The sequence below is a fragment of the Clupea harengus genome, chromosome 17 (assembly GCF_900700415.2).
Source record: "Clupea harengus chromosome 17, Ch_v2.0.2, whole genome shotgun sequence".
Classification (NCBI taxonomy): Eukaryota; Metazoa; Chordata; class Actinopteri; order Clupeiformes; family Clupeidae; genus Clupea; species Clupea harengus.
Window position 1 is genome coordinate 2,691,858 of NC_045168.1, and position 23,086 is coordinate 2,714,943.

General features: G+C 43.9%; 1 protein-coding gene across 1 annotated transcript in view; it reads left to right on the top strand.

Annotated features, from left to right (window-relative positions):
* Positions 1-1,550, top strand: part of LOC116224467 (methionine synthase reductase-like) — a 2,363-nt gene extending 813 nt beyond the window's left edge. The window contains exons 2-3 of the mRNA XM_031584400.1: positions 50-298; positions 700-1,550. Of these exons, the coding sequence (XP_031440260.1) occupies positions 50-298; positions 700-844 (394 nt within the window). The 3' untranslated portion in view covers positions 845-1,550. The remainder of the gene's footprint in view (positions 1-49; positions 299-699) is intronic.
* The last annotated feature ends 21,536 nt before the right edge of the window (positions 1,551-23,086 follow it).

Sequence of the window (23,086 nt, forward strand, 5' to 3'; positions counted from 1 at the left end):
GTGTTAGAGATGTGGCGATAAACTTGACCTGACTTGAACTGAACCTCAGTTCTCCATTCTCCATTGTTCCTAAAACAATAGGCTGCTGTTTGTTGTTCCCTCCTCAGGGAGGAGCTGGAGAGGTTTGTGGGGAACGGCACCCTGACCTACCTGAAAGTCAGCTTCTCCAGAGACGTCTCCGAGGGGACCCATCCCGAGCCCAGCCAAGCCCCAGATACGTCCAGCACAACCTGCTCCTTCATGCCAAAGAGGTCGCCAACATCCTGCTCAAGGATAAGGGCTACTTCTATGTCTGCGGGTGAGTCAAGCTGGAACAATAGAGGAATTATACCGATGAGCTCTATGATTATGAGGCCAACAGCACTGTCCCCAATGTTGTTTTCTGTTCAAAGATTTACTCTTGTCATTTGAAGGATTCTATTTTTGTATGTCAGGTAGGTAACCCTCCCAAAGTCATTTTTTGCTCCAGATTTTGCCTTGTATAAGCACTGCTGACTCTTAACAGATCTTAGGCTGATGTGTGTAAAGAGTGTGACCGTGGCCAGTGTAAAAATCCCTACTCAAATACACTCAATCGATTATCCAAGGCGTCTGTATTGAACCAAAAATCCCTGTTGTTCGCTGAAAAATCTACTACTTTAGTGTTATCACTGCCTCACCTGAAGTCCCAATGTGTGTGTGTGCGTTGTCTGCCTTCAGAGATGCTAAAAACATGGCGAAGGATGTTAACGACGCTCTCATGGACATTATCGTGGCGGAGACGGATGTGGACAAACTGGGGGCCATGAAGATGATGGCCACCCTGAGGGAGGAGAAACGTTACCTGCAAGACATATGGGGCTGAATCACATCTACAGAAACACCCTTGGGGTGCTGACCTGAGATGGCCTGTTCAGACGAAGATGTTTAAAGGGGTCAGAGGTCACGGTCTACCTTCACCCCCCTCAGTTCACAGACTCTACATGTGACTCAGTTGAGCAGTTTGAGATTATGATCATCAGCAAACTAGTTTAGGATTGCTCATGTATTTGTATGTGCCAGGAATTCACATATGTATGTGCATATTAACACACACACACACACACCAACAAACCGGTGCCTTGCAACCAGACTCTCTAAAACTGTAATGTATGGTACATTTAGGATTACTTGTGTATTTGTGTGTGCCAGGAATTCACATGTATATGTGCATATTAGCACGGACGCACACACACAAACCTGTGCCTTGCAACCAGACTCTCTAAAACTGTAATGTATGGTATATTTTGCCACAGAAATAATTTGTGGTGAGAATACTATTCTCTAAACTGAAAGCTTCAGTAATATCTGAGAAAGAGACAAAAATTGTTTAGCGATACTGGTAAATTCAGTGCCATACACTTAATATATTATTTCAGATATAAAAACGGTGTCAGGTAGAAATTAAACTGTGGCAGGCTCAGTTCAGTGATTTATTGCAAGACTCTGTACAATAAACCCCCCACCCCACCATCAGCACCCTTTCTGTAATAAATCTTACCTTTCAACTGGTAGCCTGGTAGTGAAAGATATCTTCAAGTGTCAGTGAGTCTTAATGAGAGAAAAACATTTACAATCACAGGACGGGTACATTCTCCCTCCAGTCAGTTTTTTTTGCCTGATTTGACATCTCATGGCATGAACCAGCTGGAGAGGCTGAGAATACCGGGATACTCTGACAGTGCTACACTTTTTCATTTCACAGTGTCAAGAATTCGCATGAAAAAACAGACCTCTCAACTGGATTTACTCAGTCAAATGTGGCCATGCTTGAGAGAATAATCATTTTCCTGTTTCCACACTGTGTGTGACTTTGCTTCTTTGCTCTCCATCATTAGGGCATTTATTGCATACATGTTTTGTTGTGATGTTTATTTGGTGCAGTCTTTAATTCATTTAAAAGCCAAAATGAAGTTCAAACATTCAACTTCAGCTTTGATTAAATACGTCTTTGAAACAGCTTTGATACATGCAATGAATGGAGTGGGAATCATACCATAAAGCCCACTTTATATTTACATCCAAGGGACGGGTCACTATGCAGAAGCCTGCGTGCAGAAGACCAGTCCCCTGCTCACACATCCACCGGCGCTGGGCACTGGGTGTGCGGAGAGGCCCTCAACATGGATGATTCATGGCGACAGTTTTTCAGCGGGTCAAAGAGGTAATGAGAGGTGTTTATCACGAACGAATGAGCATCAAATCCCCGAGCCCCGGCGGAGGTGACTGAGTTCATAAACACACGCCACCGCGCTGCTCGTATCGCTAGAAGATTACGACCCTAATTTGCATTGTGAGTAATGTGAGGGGTACTGAACACACGTCATGTGATGTTTGGCACCTGTGTAACTCCACAAGCCCAACTCTTAACGGGGATGTTTTCTCATTATGCTAATTCGGCTCCTCTGTGTGCCACAACACATTGTGTTGCTTTGAGCAGAATAATGAGAATGAAAAAGAAATGGACTGTACTAAAATGATGCGTTAGGCATTATGAATTTAGATGTGTTTTTAGGTTTAATACTCTGAGGAATCAGTGAGTGTGTAAAAAGGGACGTCTTCCAGCATAACCCATGGAAGACAATATTTCAACATAATAGAGGATGATGGATTGATTGAAACAAATCATGTTTCAGCTTTAGTGGAATTAGTGTGCTCAAGGTGACTTGCGAAAGTGAATCCTGGTATCATCCAGGTATTCTTACCAGTCTGTTGGAGGCATCACTTGAAAATAATGGAAATTCTTGTCCAGGAAGACATACTGTCACACATGATCAAAGCTGGACAAATTTCATACTTGCCTTTTAAAACTTTGAACAGAGATTGTTTTTCCAGCACTCAAGCTTTGGCTGAACCATTTGAGCTTACACAGGAGACCAAAGCAGCCAAGTTTGACAAGGAAGAGAAATTTCCGCTTATAAATTATTCAGCAACAAATAAATATATCGTACTGATTGCACTTACAATAAGCCCCACAGTCAGCACAAGCCCTCCAATGAAATCTGACCTGTGACCAATATATGCTGGGACCCACAAAAACATTCCAGATAAAGAATGGCTGCCCACTCAAGCATTGGCTTGGTAGACAGATATAAAAACCCATTTTTATCACATAAAGCGGAGCCAGCAGTGAGTAGGAATAGACACCAGTGCCCGAGGCATCCACACTCATGACGATAAATTACAGTGAAGGTTGTGAAGGGATTGCCAGTCAAAGCAACATTTGGAAAGTCCTCTTTTACTTCATTTTACATTCTACATTTCACATTACGATTTCCTACTTTTTTACTCTTGTTGTAAAGATGTGGTAGATGTGTTTGCACTTTCTGGGCCCTTCTGAACAGCAGCACTGTCTTTGCTGTGTACACAGCTGTGTGGATAACAATGATGGATGCCAAACATTAGACAGAATTCAATTATGGATTTTGATTAATTTAGTTTAATTTCTCTTGACTGATTTAAGGTTTTAAAATGAAAGCTTTGGAATTAGTAGTTTCAATAGGATCATGAACACAACTCATTTTCAATCTTATAAAATTTCTACTTAAAGATTTCCATTCAAAGTATATATGTAGGTGTTTCTCTCTGAAATCATGCAGAATGTATCATACATCTTGATGTCACACAAATACATATTGTGGTGTGCAAGGGGATTGTGCTATTTCATGCGTGTGTGTGTGTATTCACGCCATAATGCTCTGTTTGCCTTTTAGAATGGTACATTTTTGATTTTGTGTTCCATGTTCCATTTTGCAGTGTATTCATGTTTCCCTCCTTGTGTTAATGTCATGTATTTCTGTTATCCTTTTGAGTCTGTGTACTATTCCATTTGGTAGCATATTTGGCCACATTTAGCTAGTGTTTTGTAAAAATTAGAAACCCCCCCCCCTAGCAATTCTACCCTTCTGTACCAGTCTGACTGAAAGTTGTGCTGGTGAAGAACCAGTAAGTTGCCGGCGACAAAGAACTTCCTGCTTCCTACTGGTGTCAGAGGTGGGATGGGAGAATGAACCATGGTCTGGGACACCAAAGATCTTTTCTGCGGGGTGCAGCGGTTGGGGCATGACCGAAGGGCATTATTCAGGAAGCTAGACCTGGCTGTGTGCCCAGCCCAAACTCAGCAGGAAGGACTGACGAATGTGGAGTGAATCGTCGAGCACCGTGCAAGGATCCATGGACCCCACTGGTGCCAGGGCAGGACAACGCATCTGCGCAGGAAGCTCTAGTACCTACTCCGGCTCTGACTGCCAGCCAGCCAGCCAGCCAGCCAGGTGCCACCATCCTGCCAACAGTGGCACCGCACCAGAGGACCATGAAGCTGCCTCGCTACAGTGGAATGGGCCCAATGAGACCTACCTGATAAAAGTGCAGCTGGCAGCGAGCTTAAACGCCTGGTCATCTGAGGAGACAGGGGTCCAGGTCGCGCTGGCCTTGGTGGGCAAGGTGCTTCAACCTGCAGACGGTAGAGTTGGAAACCTGGCCAGCCATTGACAGGGCATGCGTGACAAGCTAGCCGCTGGCCACTGGAGTGAGAGAGAGAGAGAACCTGGACTCTTGCGCTGCTGATCTCTGCCCGTATGCTCGCCGGGTATTGGCTTCACCACTCCCACCTTCAACGACAGTCAGTGCGAAGAACTCACGCTCATGGCTTTCGTCCGGGGCTCACTGCCAAAGCGGCTGCGGGAGCTCATTGGCCTCAGCGCTCCCGGGTCTCTGGCAGCAGTCCTGGATGAGGCCCAGTGGGTGGAGCACATCCTCACGCTCCCCAGGCGTGAAACATTGTGTGTGCCTAGCCGACCAAGAGTAGAGCGAGGAGGAGGAAAAGCCGGCCCGTCAGACCACGGCTGCAACTCCCAAGCGGCCGGAGCAGGGGCCCCGGAGAGTGGCAGGGTGAGTGGATCGCAACCCTGAACCAAGCCACAGCTGCACAGACTTCATGTTGACTGCGGGGTACCCTCTGCCGAGCCCTGGTGGAGACTGGGTCCACCATTTCTCCAGTCCAGTCCGCCTGAAACGCTGCCCAGGGCCGAAGAACCGAGACCACAGGGCTGGACAGCCATTAAGCTCTGCATTGCCACCATTATCGGGAGCAGGCCCTGATGAAAGGGCAAGAAGTCGCTACGGGTGACAGTCGACCAGCCAAGTGGTCCACCATCTGTTTTGGCTGGCCAGCATCCAGGACCCATGCATCATTAGACCCTGGGGAGCCAAGAGGGGAGCTGCCGTGGATGTGTCCGGAGCTAAGCTAATTGTGGGCACTGGAGACGTGGCTCTCCATGCCACTGGCAGAGGGGGACTGGTGTCCAGTAGACTCTTCACACCGCCACCATCCGCTTAGACAGAGCCCATCGCAGCAGTGCCCCCATGCCACCCAACAGCCCAGGGTGCCTGCCACGCTGCGACAGCCGGGTCCAGAGCTCACTGCATCGATGCTGGCCTCTCCAGAGAAGCCTCCATGCCATGGCTGCCACCGAGATCATCCTCGCACCACCACGTTCAGCTGAGACAGAGCCTATCAGTGATCAGTGATGTCTGCTCTGGAGAGATCTTCACACCATTGCCACAGCTACCATCACTGAGATCGCTGCCAGAACTGACACCGGGCTGGCTGCCTTCACTCCATCTCGGCGGCTGAGTGAGGAGGAGCAGCGCCGGCATTGTCAGCGCAGCTGACCTGGTGCGCTGATGCTCCGCTGTGGCAGTACCAGGTGTGGACCCCGTGGAGCACTCCCAGCGTCAGCAACCATCCAAGCACCAGGAATGGGTGGAGACCAGTGACCAGTCAGGTGGGGGCTGATGCAAGCTGATTGTGTGTTTCCACGTGTGTGTGTGTGTGTGTATTAGTTAGATTGTGATATGTGTAATTTCATGAATGGTTGTATATTTGGCCACCCTTAGCTAGTGTGTCATGTAAAGATACAACCCCCTTAGTGATTCAACCCTATTGTATCAGTCTGACTGAATGACTTGTTGGCGGATAAACGGCAAGACGTCAACAAAGAGTCTGCTTCCTGCTTCCTACTCTACAATATGCATACATACAGATGCATTTACATTAGCATACTGTTCTTGTGAGAGCTCGTACTTCGTCTGGTGAGTCTATTTTCTCTCTCATGGCTCCCGTGACCAGCAGCACTGCCAGCCCTGCGTGGGTGTAGTAGTGGAGCCTGTAATGGATCCCAAACATTAAGGATGGATTAAGTGTTAAATTACAGTTCCCTAATTAAAAGGGTTCAAGGTGCCTTTGCAGGCTGTGTAAAGACGTGCAGCAGTAATCTAAATTAATCAAATCACCCTCACAGGCTCAAGCCTGTGGTGTTGTTTCTATGATAGATTCTCCTGATGGGACGGCTGTAAATGAACCAGAAAGATCTATGCAGAGGGTAATGACAGTCATTAGATTCAGTTCTTAGTTCAGGCATCGTGGAGCTCATGTATTTGGATTTAAGTTTCAAGTAACACATGGTTACACTGTGGTCCTCACCACAGTGTAGTTGCTCAAGTGAGGGATAATACTATACACTGACCATGTGCTCTGTACTTGTGATCCAAGTATGGCGAGTTCACTCAAGATTCTGTGTGTGTGGTAGCTGCAGGGTTTAATGTTCCAATTAAGAGTGTATTCATGTTCCCCTCTTATGCTAAGGTCAGTGTGTATCTTCTGTTAGCGATTAAGAGTCTGTGTGTTATGTGTGATGCCTCGTGCAGTTTCATGTATTGATGTCTGTGTCCACCTTTGCCCTGTAAACTGTGCCTGCGTATAAGACCCAGAGCCTTTCCCTCATTCTGCATCAGTAGTCCTCCGTCCAGATAAACGTAATGAATGCCAAAGAGAAGCATTGACCCTTCCCGTTGCTACAACTTTATTACATGCGATTAGTGATAACCCCAAACCTGTTCTTTATCCCACCAGAATCTTGTACTAACAAGTACACATATAAACATTATATTGTATTTATAAATTAAGTAGTAAGTGCGTTATACTTAAGGATAGTTGACATGAAGTTGGGCTGAACGCAGTTTTGCTGACTACTCATTGGTGATGTAGAAGTAGCTTGTTGAACCAGGCATAGGAGGGAAAAGGTCATATGGTGCAAATACATTTTTTTGACAATCAAGGCTGTTTGAACATTTACCCATGTCTGATGGATGTCACTCCCTAGTTGAAAATCTTTAACAGACAATACTCACAAAAAACATCTAAGTGCATATCAGACACTCTGTTAGGGCTTCAGAAACATTGGCCATCTCAGCGACAAAATACTAAATATAGTACTTCTCTTTCTCTCTCACAGTTTTCTTGATAGACCAACATGCATGACGAATTTGTTTCAAAGGTGTTATGCATTATATCGTTCAAAGAGTTGATACGCATCTGGTTCGGCACCAAGTGCTGGGCCTAGATGTATCACAGCTGTGTCATAAACACTCCTCACTCCTCAGTCCTCACTGCTGTCTACCGCAGCTTCAAACATGTGCGTGCAACACTGTTAATTAAACACAAGAGTTACAAAGGAAAAAAACAAAACTGTAAATGTCTGTCTATGACTTATCGCAAAGCACACATGAATGCATATGATTCACAGGGGACTCAATGGAATTACAGAAGAGTGACAAATTATTGTTTTCTGATGTAGTCCCCAGGATAAGGGCAGAGATTTCCCAAGATAACTTTGGGTGAGAGGGTTCAATTTAAGGCGAGTCTAAAACTTAATGAGAACATCTCGTTTTGAGTCCGACAAAGGTCAAAGGGACTTCAGTCTCAACAAGTTGGATGCTGAGTTTATGTGGACAGGCAATAGCACGTGTGACTGGGCAACTGGCCAGAGCTGGTACCGTTTTCAGCCTTTATTCCCCCTTTATTTCCTCTTGCCTGCCTAACCTAACCGTCAGACTTCTGTGGCTTGAGGAACTCTTGGAGTTCAGCCCTTCGGCGGCAGCCTCCCAACCATGCCTGACACACACGCGCACGCACGCGCACGCGCACACGCACACGCACACACACACACACACACACACACACACACACACACACACACACACACACACACACACCACACTGTCTGCCCTGAAAATATCTATTCCCATCACCGTTTCCCAGGTAATAATAGAAAATGTACCAACTTGAAGCAAAGCAGTGAGTGTGTGTGTGTGTGTGTGTGTATGTGTGTGTGTGTGTGTGTGTGTGTGTGTGAGTCTTAAAAACACAGACATCAAGCTTATCCTGTCTGGGGGGCTTTACTGTGAACCATTCAGTTCTGCAAACCTACCTCTCCGTAAGGCCTCCATCTAGTTTGTATGTTTGTGACGAATTAAACTTTTCCGCCAGAATTATCTCATCGGGTAAATGATCACATCAGCATATATTGTAGTCGTTCATCAAACGTGGCCATGTGTTAAACGATTTGTTGATGTCTTTCATTTCTCTCAGAAGTTTACTGTAGTTACCTCTTCAGGAGCCAAGCTGGTCACAAGCCTTCATTAAACTGCACGACCGGTTCCTGGACGACTCCTCGTGCCAGTTTTACGTAAGCGTAGGCGAGTGTTCACTCAGCATCCTGGGGTTTGTCAGTAGTTTTCCACTCTGCTCTGAGTAAAACACACTGCCCCTGAGAGCTGGATGTACAGCAGTACAGACAGAAGTGAGTCACTGTGTGCGCTCCTGCATACCTCATGTTCCCTCAGTGGACAGGCCTACTGGTCCAAGAAACCTCCAGAGGTTTGGGCTACTGATTTTGATTGGCTTAATCTCAATGATGTGATTAGAGGTTTTAAAATAAAAGCTCTATTATCCGTCTGGAGATGCATTTTTTTTTAATGAAGATCATAACAACCAATTTTGATGCCTTAAATGTAATCACCTCTATTCAAGGTTCATGTGTAGGTGTTGTTTTTCTCTGAAATTGTGTTGAATAGATCACGAGTCTCAATGACAAACACATGCACTACACAAGCCTAATGAGTGGCTGTGTTAATGCAGAAGGTCAGAGAGATGCTATTTGCCTCCACCTTGCCTTGAATCTAAGACGAACGCACAAACTGCCACATTCCCAATGAGGTAACCTATTTTCCCATTGATACCTCCACACGGAGGAAATGGAGTCCAAAAATAGAGCTGCGTTGGGGACGTAAGATGGGAAATAAGGCGACACCAGCAGCGGGGTGACTTTGCCACACAAAGGACCCATGGTTTTGGGGACATCACTCCCAAACCCCCAGACAATACACGCACCCTAGTGGCTTCTCTAACAAATGAGATATAGACCTGCAGAGAGATCACTTCTGTCTGTCAGTGTTAAAATGGGACTGGATATATATTTAAGAAAACACACACATATACACACTTACACGCCCAACAGACACACACAGACACACACAGACACACACACACTCACACACACACGCTCGTATACACATACAACACATTCATTTTAGTCTTTTGTACAAAAGCATTGAATCGACAATGAGGAAAATCCAGGCTCAGCAAGCATGAGGCTCATTGTGCAAAGATGTAGCAGACCCACTCAATCCTCGTTAGCCAGACAAAAAGCCAAACAAATTGTTTACCTCTAAAACACTTCCACTGACAGATTCAGATTCCCCCGGATGTATGATCTCTGCTGCGCTGACAACCATAATGGCTTATGCAAATGACTGATTAATTGGATTTGTTGAAGAGGTATGGCAAACGTGCTAAGCAATGAAGAATGCACTGTGACTGATCAAGCAGGGACACTGTGTGTGTGTGTGTGTGTGCGTGTGTGTGTGTGAGAGTGTGTGTGTGTGTGTGTGTGTGTGTGTGTGTGTGTGTGTGTGTGTGCGTGTGTGTTTGTGGAGAGTGTTTTTTGTGTGTATGCTTGTTTTCATGTGCGTGACTGATTCTGTTACCTGCCACTGGGAAGGACAGGTGTATGTGTGTGTGTGTGTGTGTGTGTGTGTGTGTGTGTGTGTGTGTGTGTGTGTGTGTGTGTGTGTGTGAATGTTTGTGTGTGAGTGCTCGCATGCAAGTGACTGCGCCTCTAGGTTACCTGTCATTTCAAAACACACTTGCTTGCGTGTTCGTGACTGATTCTGTGTTACTTGTCACTGGGAGAGCTGTGTGTGTGTGTCGGTGTGTGTGTGTGTGTGTGTGTGTGTGTGTGTGTGTGTGTGTGTGTGTGTGTGTGTCTGTGTGTGTCTGTGTGTGTGTGTGTGTGTGTGTGTGTGTGTGTGTGTGTGTGTGTGTGTGTGTGTGAGTACTCGCATGCAAGTGACTGCGCCTCTATGTTACCTGTCATTTGAAAACAGGGAGTGTGTTAAACACACAACTAACATCCACTCTCCAGCCTTGCTGTTGCCACGCCAACAGTGCCTCTTCATCCTCTGCCCACTCCTTCCTCCACCCTGTCATCTTCATCCTGTTGTTCGAGAGTGCTCTCCTCCTCTCCTCTCCGCCTGCTCTTCCTCTCCTCTCCTTCCCTCCTCCTTTCCTCTCAGCCTTCTCCTCTCCTCCTCTCCTAACAGCTGTCCCTTCCCGCCATACTCAAGGTATTTGAATCCCTGCCATACCCACTGACATGGTCTGGATGAAAGACTGAAGTGACTCATAGGACCATAATCTTTCTCCATCCCAGGCTGCTTCTGTAAAGTATGTGATGGGCTGTGGAGGGGTTGGTGGGGGAGGGGGGCGGTGGAGTAGGGGTAGGACCCAAAGTAGGGAGAGGATCTTCACCGACCACCGGAGGACTAGTGTTTTACTTCTTATTCACTTCTTTTTTTTTTAGGAATGCGTGTAGAGACTACTGACAATGCATCAGCTATGAAAGCTTTTTCAAGGGCAGATATTTCCTTTCCCTTATTTCTTTCCTTCTTCTTTCCTTCTTTTAAATTTCTTTCATAGTCTGAGCCACCATGACCAGAACAGACGATGGACTTGAGAGGATGATCTTAAAAAAAAAAAAGATTCCTTTTAGCCAGAACACGTCACCCGTCACAATGACCAAAAATACTGCCATGGTAAAACAGAGCTGGTAAAAGCAGAGCAAAATAAATACATGTCCACATTTTCACACAATACTAACACAAGCCCTACACGAGCCTACAAATTGCACTTCGTGTGAGTAAAAATGAAGGACACCAGAGTAATTTCATAGTCAAATGTCACAGAAAATCATTGCATGGAAAAACAATGGCCTTTGTCTCCAACTCTGACTAATGCAAGGTAATTATCACCAACCTGACAGAAGGGCTTTCTCTCCACCCAACATCAAGCCATTGGGCTATTGTAGTGTGCAGTGGCATGGCCACGATGATAATGCAGACATTAATTAACGTGCATTAATTATTAATCGGTGTCTGATGGGGACAGAGAGAGAGCAGGTAATAATATTTCTGTCCATTATTGTGCAGCCTAGCACACGCCTTTCATGAAGTGATAATACATTATCCGAAACGCTGAGGCCCGCTTGTTCATCCGTTTATGCCTGGAGAAATGATTTGTGAAAAGGAGAACTCTGAAAACAGTGAGCACATTGTGAAAAAAAAATAAAAAAATCGATTTTGCCCTCTCCATCAGCAGAGACCACAGTCCAAATGGCACTCGGCCAACCAATGTTCTCTCTGCTCTCAGTAGAAGAAGTAGTAGAAGAAGAAGAAGAAGAAGAAGAAGAAGAAGAAGAAGAAGACAAAAGATGATGAAAGAGGAACAATGATGGAAGTAAGATGGAATGTTTATGAGATGGCATGTTAATGAGATCATCATGTTGCACATAATTAAATACATCAGTGGTATGACCCTAATTGGCAGCTTTGGTTCGATTTTTTCCCAGGCCAACCTCCATGCCTTATCCAGGCTCACTCTGACCCCAGACATGAACACAGCAGACCCCGACATGAGCAAGTCTGCTGTTTTGTGAATTAATGTTCTCATGGATGTCTATGAACCAGCTTGAGGCTTTACTCAAGGGTTGTTTTTCTGTCTGTGCAAGTAGACTTTAACTTTTTATGCATTAGACTTTTTGTGCACTTTCTCTATTACTTTCTCCTCTACTTCCATTTCCTGCGTTTACAGTTTTCTTTCATGATTTATTTCTTACTCTTTCAAATATAAAACACGTTAAATTTCCTTTTTATATGAAAGGCGTGATTTAAATACACTGACCTTGCCATTCTTTTGAATATCCACATCCTCACAACCTTTAATGTGTCACGGCTGTATGTGTCCCCTGCGCTGTGTGTCCCCTTTCCTCTCCCGTCTTCTCTGTAGCTCTGCACAGGTACTACTTGATCAGTCATCACTGAGGAGCACCTGGCCTGGGAATGAACACACACACACACACACACACACACACACACACACACACACACACACACACACACACACACACACACACACACACACACACACACACACTTAAGAGCACCTGGCCTGGGAATGAAGTGCTTAAAAGCTCCTGTGGCAGCATCAGAAGGGAGAGGCTTCTATCTGGTCTTGCTGCCTCTCAGCCTGGGATTTTGTGCTGCTGTTATGTTTTGACATTGTGTCTTTTATAGTCTTGATTTAGCGTCTTGGGTTGCTTTGTATGTCTTTATGTTAATAAATCCCATGGAGTTCCATGGGTGGGGCGTAACAAATGGGGACTTGAGGCCGGGACTGAATGTCCATGAGCTACATGTGTGTAAGCTTTTGTGTGTATCTAATAGCCTTTGTTTTGAGTATTGGTTGTATCTTTTGTTAGATATTTGTGGTTGTTGCTTGTTTAAAGAACCATGGTGAAGGAAAATAAAACGGCAACAGATTTCTTCCCTAAAACTAACTGGATCTGGGGAAGATGAGAAATAACAAAGGTTAAGATTAAAATGAATCATATGAACAAAAAGATAAACCAAGTTTGCAAAGTTTGCTGATCATAATTATTTATTGATAATTTAAATGAACAGAATATTGATTATAAATGAATAGATGTATCACTAAAATAAGTATATTAAATGCACTGTGCAGTTTGTACATTGCTGAGATATTTTCATCGTTGACCTCCATTTCACCATAGGTCTCCCTGTACTCCCAGTTCCTTCCTGTTCCTATCTGTTTTGTACTCCTCTGAAGCAGAATGATGTCCCAGGATACAGGAAGTAGTCGTCCCCCCGCACGTCTAGTGCACAGTCCATTGGAGCTCAGGAAAAGTGAGACCATAGGTCCAAAGTAGGTCCATTCAGTGTGTTATCTTCTAGCTATTAGCTCAAGGTTAAATGCCTCTGACGGTTACTATGATGGATGAAAATGGGCTGAGGAGCACAGCAGCTTATCTAGTCAGGGTGGGGGATGATAGGGGTGTACTGACAGCTCCCCAGCAGCGTCGCCATCCTCCTTCCCACTCAGGAGCACCACTGCAGCCATACTGGTCACACACAGATGAGTAACAGATGCCTCTCTCACATGCTTCACACTTAGGAGCGCCACTGCAGCCATACTGGTCACACACAGATGAGAGAACCGAGCCTCTCTCTCCTACTTCTGTGTCACAGGTAATATGTGTCTGTTTCAAAGAGTCGTGTGCCAAGGAAACAGAGGAAATCAGAGTCGGCAGGAGAAGATCAGGTTACATCATATGCGATTCTAAACATGAGTAAACATGTTGGGACAGGTTAACATCATAAATGTAAGTGTGTGTGTGTGTGTGTGTGTGTGTGTGTGTGTGTGTGTGTTTATATTATGTGTGGGTGGGTAATGAGGTGTTTATCTGAACAGAAATAGTTCCCTCTGTCCAGCATGGCAACAAGGAACAATGCTGTGTTATTGAGTCATATAACATATAATTTACCTATGATGTAATGAAATATCAAAATACTTATTGAATTACTTACATCTGTTGCAAAAAGTAGAAACGCAGGTAATATGTAAAATGTTATCATAGCATAGGCTATGGGCGCATTGAGGGAAGCTCAAAGCATTTGTCTTTTATATCTGTATCTTTTACCTTAGGTCACAAGAAGAAAGAAACAAAGTACAGGACAAAACATAGACGACAGCAGACCTTCGTAGAATAAACAAATGGTTCAGACTGTGAAGTCTTAATATTATTTAGAATTGTATGTGACTGGATAGGTCAAGGTCACGCAGCTCCTCTGAGTCAGTGGAGCTTTATCAAAGTGGAGCATTTTCCCCTTTATCTGGGGGAAGAGTAAACGTACTATAGGGTCCTCTCTGTTCAATTCTGTGACACATCTCCCAGGCTTCAAGTGCTGTGTCAAGAAAAGCCTCAGCTTTCATCATCACCGCACCATCCAAAGTGGATATGAACGAGCGCCGAGATGGAGTCTGAAGTCGGTGAAGAGTTTAATCCAAAAAGTTTTCTGTCGTAAAGAAGTGGCATCCTGTGGCCCTGACTGACAGGAAAAAAAGGGAATTTTGTTTGTTTTTTCCTTTTTGCTGAGCCCACAGCCCACAGCCCTTTGCTCTGCGGGGCCTGGAAATCAAGGTGGTAGTACACATGGAGGTCGAAGCCATTGCACAGGAGCGGTTATTGATCCAGGAAGCACTATGCGCTCAACTTTGTTTCAGGCTAAATGCTGGGAAATTAGATCACAATCCTTTCTTCTCTCTCTCTTTCTTCCTCTCTCTCTCTCTCTGTCTTTCTCTGTGTCTCTTTCCCTTTCTCTCTCTGCGACTTTCTGTCCTCCACCATCCCTGAAATAATGTACTCAATGAGAGCGAGTGCCTGTGGAGGCGTTTTTTAAATGGCCGGCGCTATTTCGTCTGGTTCCATAATCTTCCTCCGTATTTTCTGCAAGTCACTGTGGAGGCAGAGATAGCCGAGACAAGAGGGAATTTAGGCCACACCACCCTCCTCTCACACACCTCATAACACACACACACAGATGACTTGTCCAACTCAACTCACCCCCGACAAGGCCTCCATTACTTTCAACAATAAAATGCCCCCACTCTATAACTACACTGAGATCCCCTTTAGGGTCACAGAGATTCAAAGAGTTTCGTTTTCATGAGGTGCTTTTGTAAACACTTGAAATTGTCATGATTCTCACATTTGTATGATGACATGCTTGTGTCATGCTAACTGGCCTGGCTCTACTTGTCTGTGGGGTTTGCACTGACCGTCAGTAGTTAGTCGGTCTCAGTACTTGATTAGTTCATGGAGCTCGATAGGCAGCTGTATCTTTTTCCTACGGGCATCCTTCACTCTCTCAGCCATGTGTTCTTCTCTCCTCCACGCCTTTCTGTCACAAGCTCGTTTTGTTTTCTTTTTCAGTTATAGTAGTAGAAGTAAAACAGCGCTATAGTACAACAGAGTAAACAAAGAAAAGTTGGCTGAGTTGCAAATTAATGAACAAAAACACAGCACAACACAGAGAGCAGACACAGACACAAACACTCAGAAATCATCACATGAAGGTCCAAAAATACCCATTAAAAAATAAGAACCTCAGACAAAGCAGACAAAGACGTTTCAATTGTTCAAACAAAACAGTTTAGTAATGAATCATACCTACCTATTACTAGGATTACTGAGTGTTACGTTTTTGACATTCTAATTAGTATCACCTCATCTAGTTTCTCACAACTGGTGTAGCTGAGTTGTCATTGGTGAAATGCTGTTATAGCAGAGTGTGCATGTGTTGTGCAGTGTTAAGGGTGAGATTGTCAGGGTGCAAATTGGTACATTTCCTAGATGGCCTGAAAATATTGTGTGATCATTTTGAGGGGACCCTTTGAACAGGTGTAGCCCCAGGGCCCTTCGTATTAATCCGGCACTGCATGAAACACAGGTAATATCTCGAATCTCGCCTTTGTTAGCATGAAAATGAAACAAACGTATTATTAATGATTAATTATTTTATTCATTGTCTATGAGCGTAGTTACATTGTCTACGTAGCCATTTGGTGACACATTTTGTTAAGATAAATGATCAGTCAATTAAGTAACTGAGAGGTCAATGTTATGCTGTCAAACTGTGGAGATTAGATTAGACGTGCCTGTCAGACGTTGAAAATCAAGGTTCAGGTTACATTTCAAAGAAGGTAGTGGCAAAATGCCTTCCTCAGAACGATTTCTATGCAAGTCTGCTTTTTTGATCAGACACACCCAAATGAGGCATTGATCCACCTTCGAAGGTGCTTAAGACTTTGCGAATGTTCTGAAAATACCAAATGAATGTGCCCTAGTAATCAAAGCCCCCTAATTTGAAAGCGCAATGAGCGCTTCATGCGGCAGCAAACGTGCGGTGAGAAATGGAGGACATAGCTATATTTGCAGATTTCAGGGTGCAATCAAGCATAAATGGATTGGGTAAATAGTGGGTGTGGCAATCAAGTAATTATTCATCAGACAACCATAATGATTCGACCATACCTTATTAATGTTCACACAGAGCTAAGTAATTGTGAGAAAACAAGTTTCTGCTTGCGAACGGAGATGTGAGGAGATGGAGGTACTTGTGACAGAGTTCCATTCCTAACATAAAATTATTTTTGAGACTGCAAAAAGAAATTAATTTAAATAAAATCCTGTCTGTGTATGACATTTTATGGATTGTGTTTTATTTACCTTACTGAAAATAAACAATTGATCAAAATATGCTTACCAAAGAAACAACTGTTCAGCTAACTGGTTCCTCCTTTGATGCCCAGCTGGTACATTTTTTAACAGGCCAAATAGTCACTCAATCAAAGACCTGGTGCTTAGCAAAGGAAAATTGAATTGCCATTGCCGCTGAGTGGTTTGCATAACGTATGGAGTGATATAGGAATAGCGGATAGGCATTGTCTCGGAACAGCTACCTATCCAAATGCACAATGGCCTAAAAGGCAGCAGGAACACCTGCATTTGCCAAAATGAAAGAGTCGTGTGGAGAGTCAATGTAGTTAGCGAACACATGAGCAACCTTACAGTTTGCATCACAGATCACTTGAACATTGATGGAATGAAACCCTTTACAATATGCCCATGGACCGGGGTCGCACGCTACGGAATGTGGGTGTCGGGCATCCATGGCAACATACTCTATTATAAACTGGGTATCAGGTGATGGAAAAACAATAAACTGCGGCGTCCTTTGAACAAGGGAGGCGGTGACTGCATGTATCACTGAGCCTAAAGCCCACTGGGACACTCTATCTCTGGAGGCCAGGGGATGCTGGAAGGATCCGGTGGCGTTAAACACCGGCGCTGCTGCTACTTACAAATCAACGGGAAGGGGACTCACACGTGTGTGGTGTTTCTCCAAGTCGGGGCCAGTTTGACGGCAGATGCAATTAACAGCCTCTGGGGGTAGGTAAATATCTCCAGTAATGTATTCCATGGCCTGTGCACATAGACATTCAGGTCATTTATGGCCCCCATGGAAAAAAATTATTCAAAAGTTAACGACAGCTTTTTGCCTTACTTTTGTCATGCACGTTGCTGTTCCAGAAAAAACTATTTTCTAAATAACATGAGGCCAAGTTTAAAAAATGTGTCTATGCAGGGCAGAGTATTTGCCTACTAATTGAATGTGCTGTATGGCTATGTTATTCACCTAAAGGAATATTATTGATCTGCGCTTCAGTTAATCTGGACTTTTTCGATGATCCATTACATATATAATATATATACTATATACATATATAATATACAACTGCGTGCATATATGCAAGGCTTTTTAACATCTAGAGGAACATTGTGCTGACCCACCAATGTTTGTGCTTAGGATCTTGCTCATGGTATTAAATTAGCAAAATGATTGAAAAATGATTGAATTAGCTTGAGTTCATGCGCAGCAGAGTTTGCCACGTTGCCCGTCATTCAAATTAGGGCTTTAGAAACCGCAGTGTGCATTTATCAAATGAAGGCCCATATCATTATATTACATTACAGTATTATACTTTTTTCTCATGAAATACAAAAGAAAATGAATCAATATGACAGTATGTCAACAGTGAGCAAAATATGACCCAAATGTGGCCTGATGATGTCTATAAAAGGGTGTTGTAGGAGGCATTTGTGATAAATTTCCTTTGCAGTAAGGGTCATTAACGGGACATGTCACTCTACAACATGTATTGCATTGTTATGATTAGTGACATTATTAGTCTAGCCATTTTGTTTTCCTATTTCAGTGCTGGCTGGGGGCTGTGATTGGCAGGGCATCTATACAGTGCCTAATTCTTACCAGGCAGTCTAAAGTTGGTCCACGGGAATAACGTGTGAATACTGAACACTGGCAAATGCAATAACCAAGCAATAAACAAATGCAGAACATTCCTTTAATGTTCCAATGTTCCATGTCGTTAATAGCCCCCCCGCCCTCCTGCCAAAGCAGAGTGAGTTTGGTTTCTTAGCACATGTAACACAAGTTTTATAACGAAGTCTATTGATATGGAATTCTGTGGCGATAAGATCATTAAAATGACTAAATTAAGGTTCAAGGTTTGGCGAGAGAGGTACCACTGAGGCCTAAAATATCCCCCAGACATTCTTCCATCAAAACTGGGCTGGCTTTGCAATTATCTTAATTACAGCCATTTGTTGCAAGATGTAATGGGACAACAATGCATTACAGCGCGCCTTTTTCAGAGCCGTTTGATATCATCATTTGCTCAATTACTCTCAACTGAACAAAGCAAGCGATAATCTCAGCGCACGCTATATAAATGGAAAAATGATAGAGAAACGCACATCATCATTGCAAACATATGCTGTTGATTCTCCCAACTGAACGCCAGATCAATCAACACGTATTTCCCATGTGAGAATTACCGCACACACACACACGCACACGCACACACACACACTCACTCCTCCTCCTCCACGCTTGCTTGACGGGGCAACACCACAGCGAAGTGCAAAATTTTGTCAGGTGACATTTAAGCCTGCAAAAAAAGCTGTCATTTTTGAGGCACAGGCAATTACTCGTGTGAACAGCCGGATCTTCTGTGAGGGCCGTGAGTGAGGTGAAGGCTTCCGCCTGGAGGGAGCCAAAGCTCCCATCGCGCTCGGCGTTCACGTCGGCTCGGTTTGAGCTGGATGATGAGATGTGATGAAAAGCAAACAACCGTAATGAATGAGAACAGGGTGCTGTGATTACGGCAGTGATGTTTGTCATGCTGAAGCTCCGTTAAACGACCAGGGGGGTTGGAAGAGGTGGTCTGCTTATGAATGTGTGTGTCTGTGTGTGTGTGTGTGTTGTGTGTGAGAGAGAGACTTTGTTCTTTTAAAAATTAAATTACTTTTGCGTTTCAAAGGTAAGCATACTGGAGCAGAAACAATCATGAGCATTGTTGTTCATGTTATACTCTCAGTGTATTTTAACTACTCCTCCATTTCTTATATCCAGAGTTCCTCTGATACGGTCTGGTCCAACTCAAGGGGTGCCCCTCTTTGTCTTTTCCTTGTTATGACTTGTCTCTGTCCCTCTGTCTGTCCCTGACTCACCTGTCCAATGATCCCCATATGGGCTGACTGTGCCTCTCAGGTACATGCCATGTAATACCACGGCTTGGTGGAATTCACTAATGGGACGCCCTCTTTAGAATGTCAATTCACTTTTGATATTTGCACGCCTACAAAGTAGTGTTTAGGTTAACTGTTGCTTTGTGTCAGAGGTACAAATTAGTTTTAATGATGGAAGTACAGACAGCAGCAATGTTACATATAGCTTTCTGTACCGTTACACTTTTTGGGGGGGGGTAAGGACCGCAGTGATTTTACAAAGCTAAGGCTCAACAGAATGCTGGGACATGGTGCCTGTGAGAGGTGTGGACCTAACGAATCAATGTGTGAATGAAAGAAGTTGTTCTACAAACAAATCATTTTTAACAATCAAAAAGTGTAAAATGCAAGTGTGTCAACTGCGGTATAAGCGGAATCATGGAGGACATGGGGTTTGGGAAGCGCAGAAAATAATGCATGAAGCCGAGCTGTGTCGTCCACTACCCCTTACACAGTACAGGTTAGTCAATAAACAAACCCTCACACATGGCATCACGATCATTTAAGCCTAATTAGATCTACAGTAAGCAGTGAAATAATGATTTTCATGGTAGAGCAACGGCTTAACTCCCACTACACCATACTTCCACGCATCCTCACTCCGCCATGACCCCCTCCTACGTCGATGGAGAGAGATTAGCTTTCTCAGCAGAAGGTCCTATGTTTCACAAGCGGCGGGATCAAAGAGCACAGTTAATGATTCATTATAGAATCACTTCTGCTGTATGTTGTGAAGAGACGTTTGCCTTCATTGCCGCTGGCTTAAAACGTGAGAGGCGTGCTGTTGTTGAGGTGATGCTGACTCTGATGGATACATAATTGATTCATGCTGCCCATTTTCGCCCTCCTTTCTCTTTGCAGCTGTGTTAACAACATCATCATCATCGATTATCATTTGCTCGCGTTTATGTCTTTTTCCACCTTCATCTTTCTTTTTCTCCTTCAGTCTTTATTTCACAGCATGTGCCTTCACTTCTGTGTCACTCACTGTAAAGTCAAGAACTGTTTATCAACTACAGTTTAACATTCAGGAAAATACATTCCATTCATACTAATTCTAACTTCTACAGCACTTGTATATTTATATTTAAAGCAACAAGGTGCATTCATCTTCTCCATTTTCTGTGCTCCAGCAGTGATGTAATCACTGACCTTTTCATGTCTCTATCTTTATTTTTTTCCATCTCCTCTCTAGTGCACCCACACCCACACACACACACACACACACACACATCCTCTGTGTCCATCTCTGTTGGCTTCAAAACATAAATTAGTTGCTTGCTATTGAGTTGCAAACACAAGTCAAATGATTCACTCACGTTCATATTCATTTACATTTGCACTGATATTGTTCTTTTCTTAGCATCTTCCTCCTGGGTGACCTATAATAAACTGTATACATTTTTGCCAGGAATGGAACCCATATTCTAGGTGTAACTACCCTCTCTCCACTCAATTTGTCCATTGATGTATATGAATGTATGCTATTTTGGCATGATGCTTACATGGTTGGAAGAACACGTCATTCATCTGTCCCTCTCTGTTTCTGCCGGAGCAAAATCATCACTCTCCTAGGTCATCTCCTCATCTTCCTCCCTTGCCTCCCCTTCCTCTCTATCTCCATCACTGTCTCAGTGATCATCTTTCCTTTTGTGTCCGTCTCTTTTGGCTGTCTCCTCCATAATGACGTCCTTCATCTATCTATCTTCTGCTTGGAAATCGTCCAGTTCATTTTCTCCTCTCCATCTCATTCTGTTTTTTCTCTTCACCTGGCCCTCCTCAACACCATCAGGAGTATCATCCATTAGCCGTGTCTTCACACTCACCACCTCCTCTTCCTCCCTCCCTCCCTCCCTCCCTTCCTTCCTTTCTCTACTTCACGTTCCCTTTCTCTTCTTTCTTTCACTCTTTCACCCGACCACCTCCTCTACATCTAGGCATGCACTAAATCACTTTACTCTTAAACATCAGTTGGAAGTGTGTGGGACTTTGTCTGCCGTGTATTTACGAGGGTGATTATTGACGAACGTGTATGGATCGACCGTATGGCTAAAGGCAGGGTGTATAATGCATTAGAGCCCATGACAGAGATATTAATAATGGAAAGGGGGAGTTAACAATCTCTCTTAGCAGTTCACTAAGTCGAGTGCGTCTAATGTAATAGCTAAGTGGAACATTTACAGGCTCTGCGTCAAAACTCCTGACATATCCTTTCATAACACTCTCCTGAGCCAGCCATTTTTTTTTCACCCATATATATCAAACATCCCCGCTATTTCATCTGCCCTTTGGCGGATATTGTTACGCAGACAGGAAATATGATTTCTGAGTCCGTTAATGTGATTTAACGTTAATAGCTTCTCTCTGGCTCCGCTACCCATCGTGGGTCAAGGTGATGTGTACGGTGGTGGGGTCCATAGAGTGTGATTAAAATGCTTTGTGATCCTTAATGGCATTGCTGGCTGCTGTTCACAGTGCCAGACCCCGTGCCCAGACTCTCTCCTGCCTACACTCATTCATTTTGCATTCGTCATATTGTGGTCGGAGGCCCATATTGTGCGTATGGCTATTATCATTTTGCCCTCGGAAGGTCACCGGATGACAATCTGTCAATAGGGCATAAATATCACAGATCGATGCACGGGGCACTAAGATCCCCGCCAGCAGAGCGGCGATGTGAGTAAAGTTTACAAAGTCAACATGTCACTGAATACAATTCACTGCCACTATTCAACTTCACAGACAGCTTAGTAATATTCTGAACAACAGACAACAGACAACTTATGAACTACCATTAAGATGAAATCTTTTATTATTAGGACGATTATTAGGACGTTTATTATTCCAACTCTACGATGACAGCTCACATTGGAACAACTCTGGCCCTGGTCTGGCCCACATCTGGCAGAGATTGTACCTGTCTGATCGATTTGTTATTCGTTAGGCATTAATACCACCTGTGCCCCCTCCAAAACCCCTGTGTCCACAATACACAGACCTTCCATCTACTTCCCATTTTCATATTATGTACTGTATATGCTATATCACATCATGTGCTATGTCAACTTTTATTTTGCAAGCTGTACGATATTGTTGACTTTTGTCTGGAGAGTATGAGTTGTAATTGTTCCACCGCATCCAAGTTAGCACAACAGACAGGGCATCCTGATCATCAAAACTGTTTTGTTTTTGTTTGTTCTTTGTCTCCGCAAACCAAGAACCTCATTTAAACATAGCCATTTTAACATTGTTTTTGGTCTGATGTAAATATTCTCATCACAAAGTCTGCATGCCAGCCTTAAAAAATAATTTGACAATCTAATCAATATTTCCTTAAGGCGATCTGCAACATTAATGAAACCTTCCTCAATCAGTGATGCTTGGCAGCAAGCAATTATCCGATCCAAATACTGAACAAGGTACTTGTGCTCAAGAGGGGGATCCTAACACTGGGGTTATTTTATTCTATAATTATTTTATTGTTGTTGTTTTTCTTTTCATATTGATTTATGATTTTCATAACAGCTCTTGGACCTGCCTTTGGCTTCCTCGTGTCACATACAAAGCTGAGCGAGAGAGTGAAGTGCAGGCCTGTTTGTGTA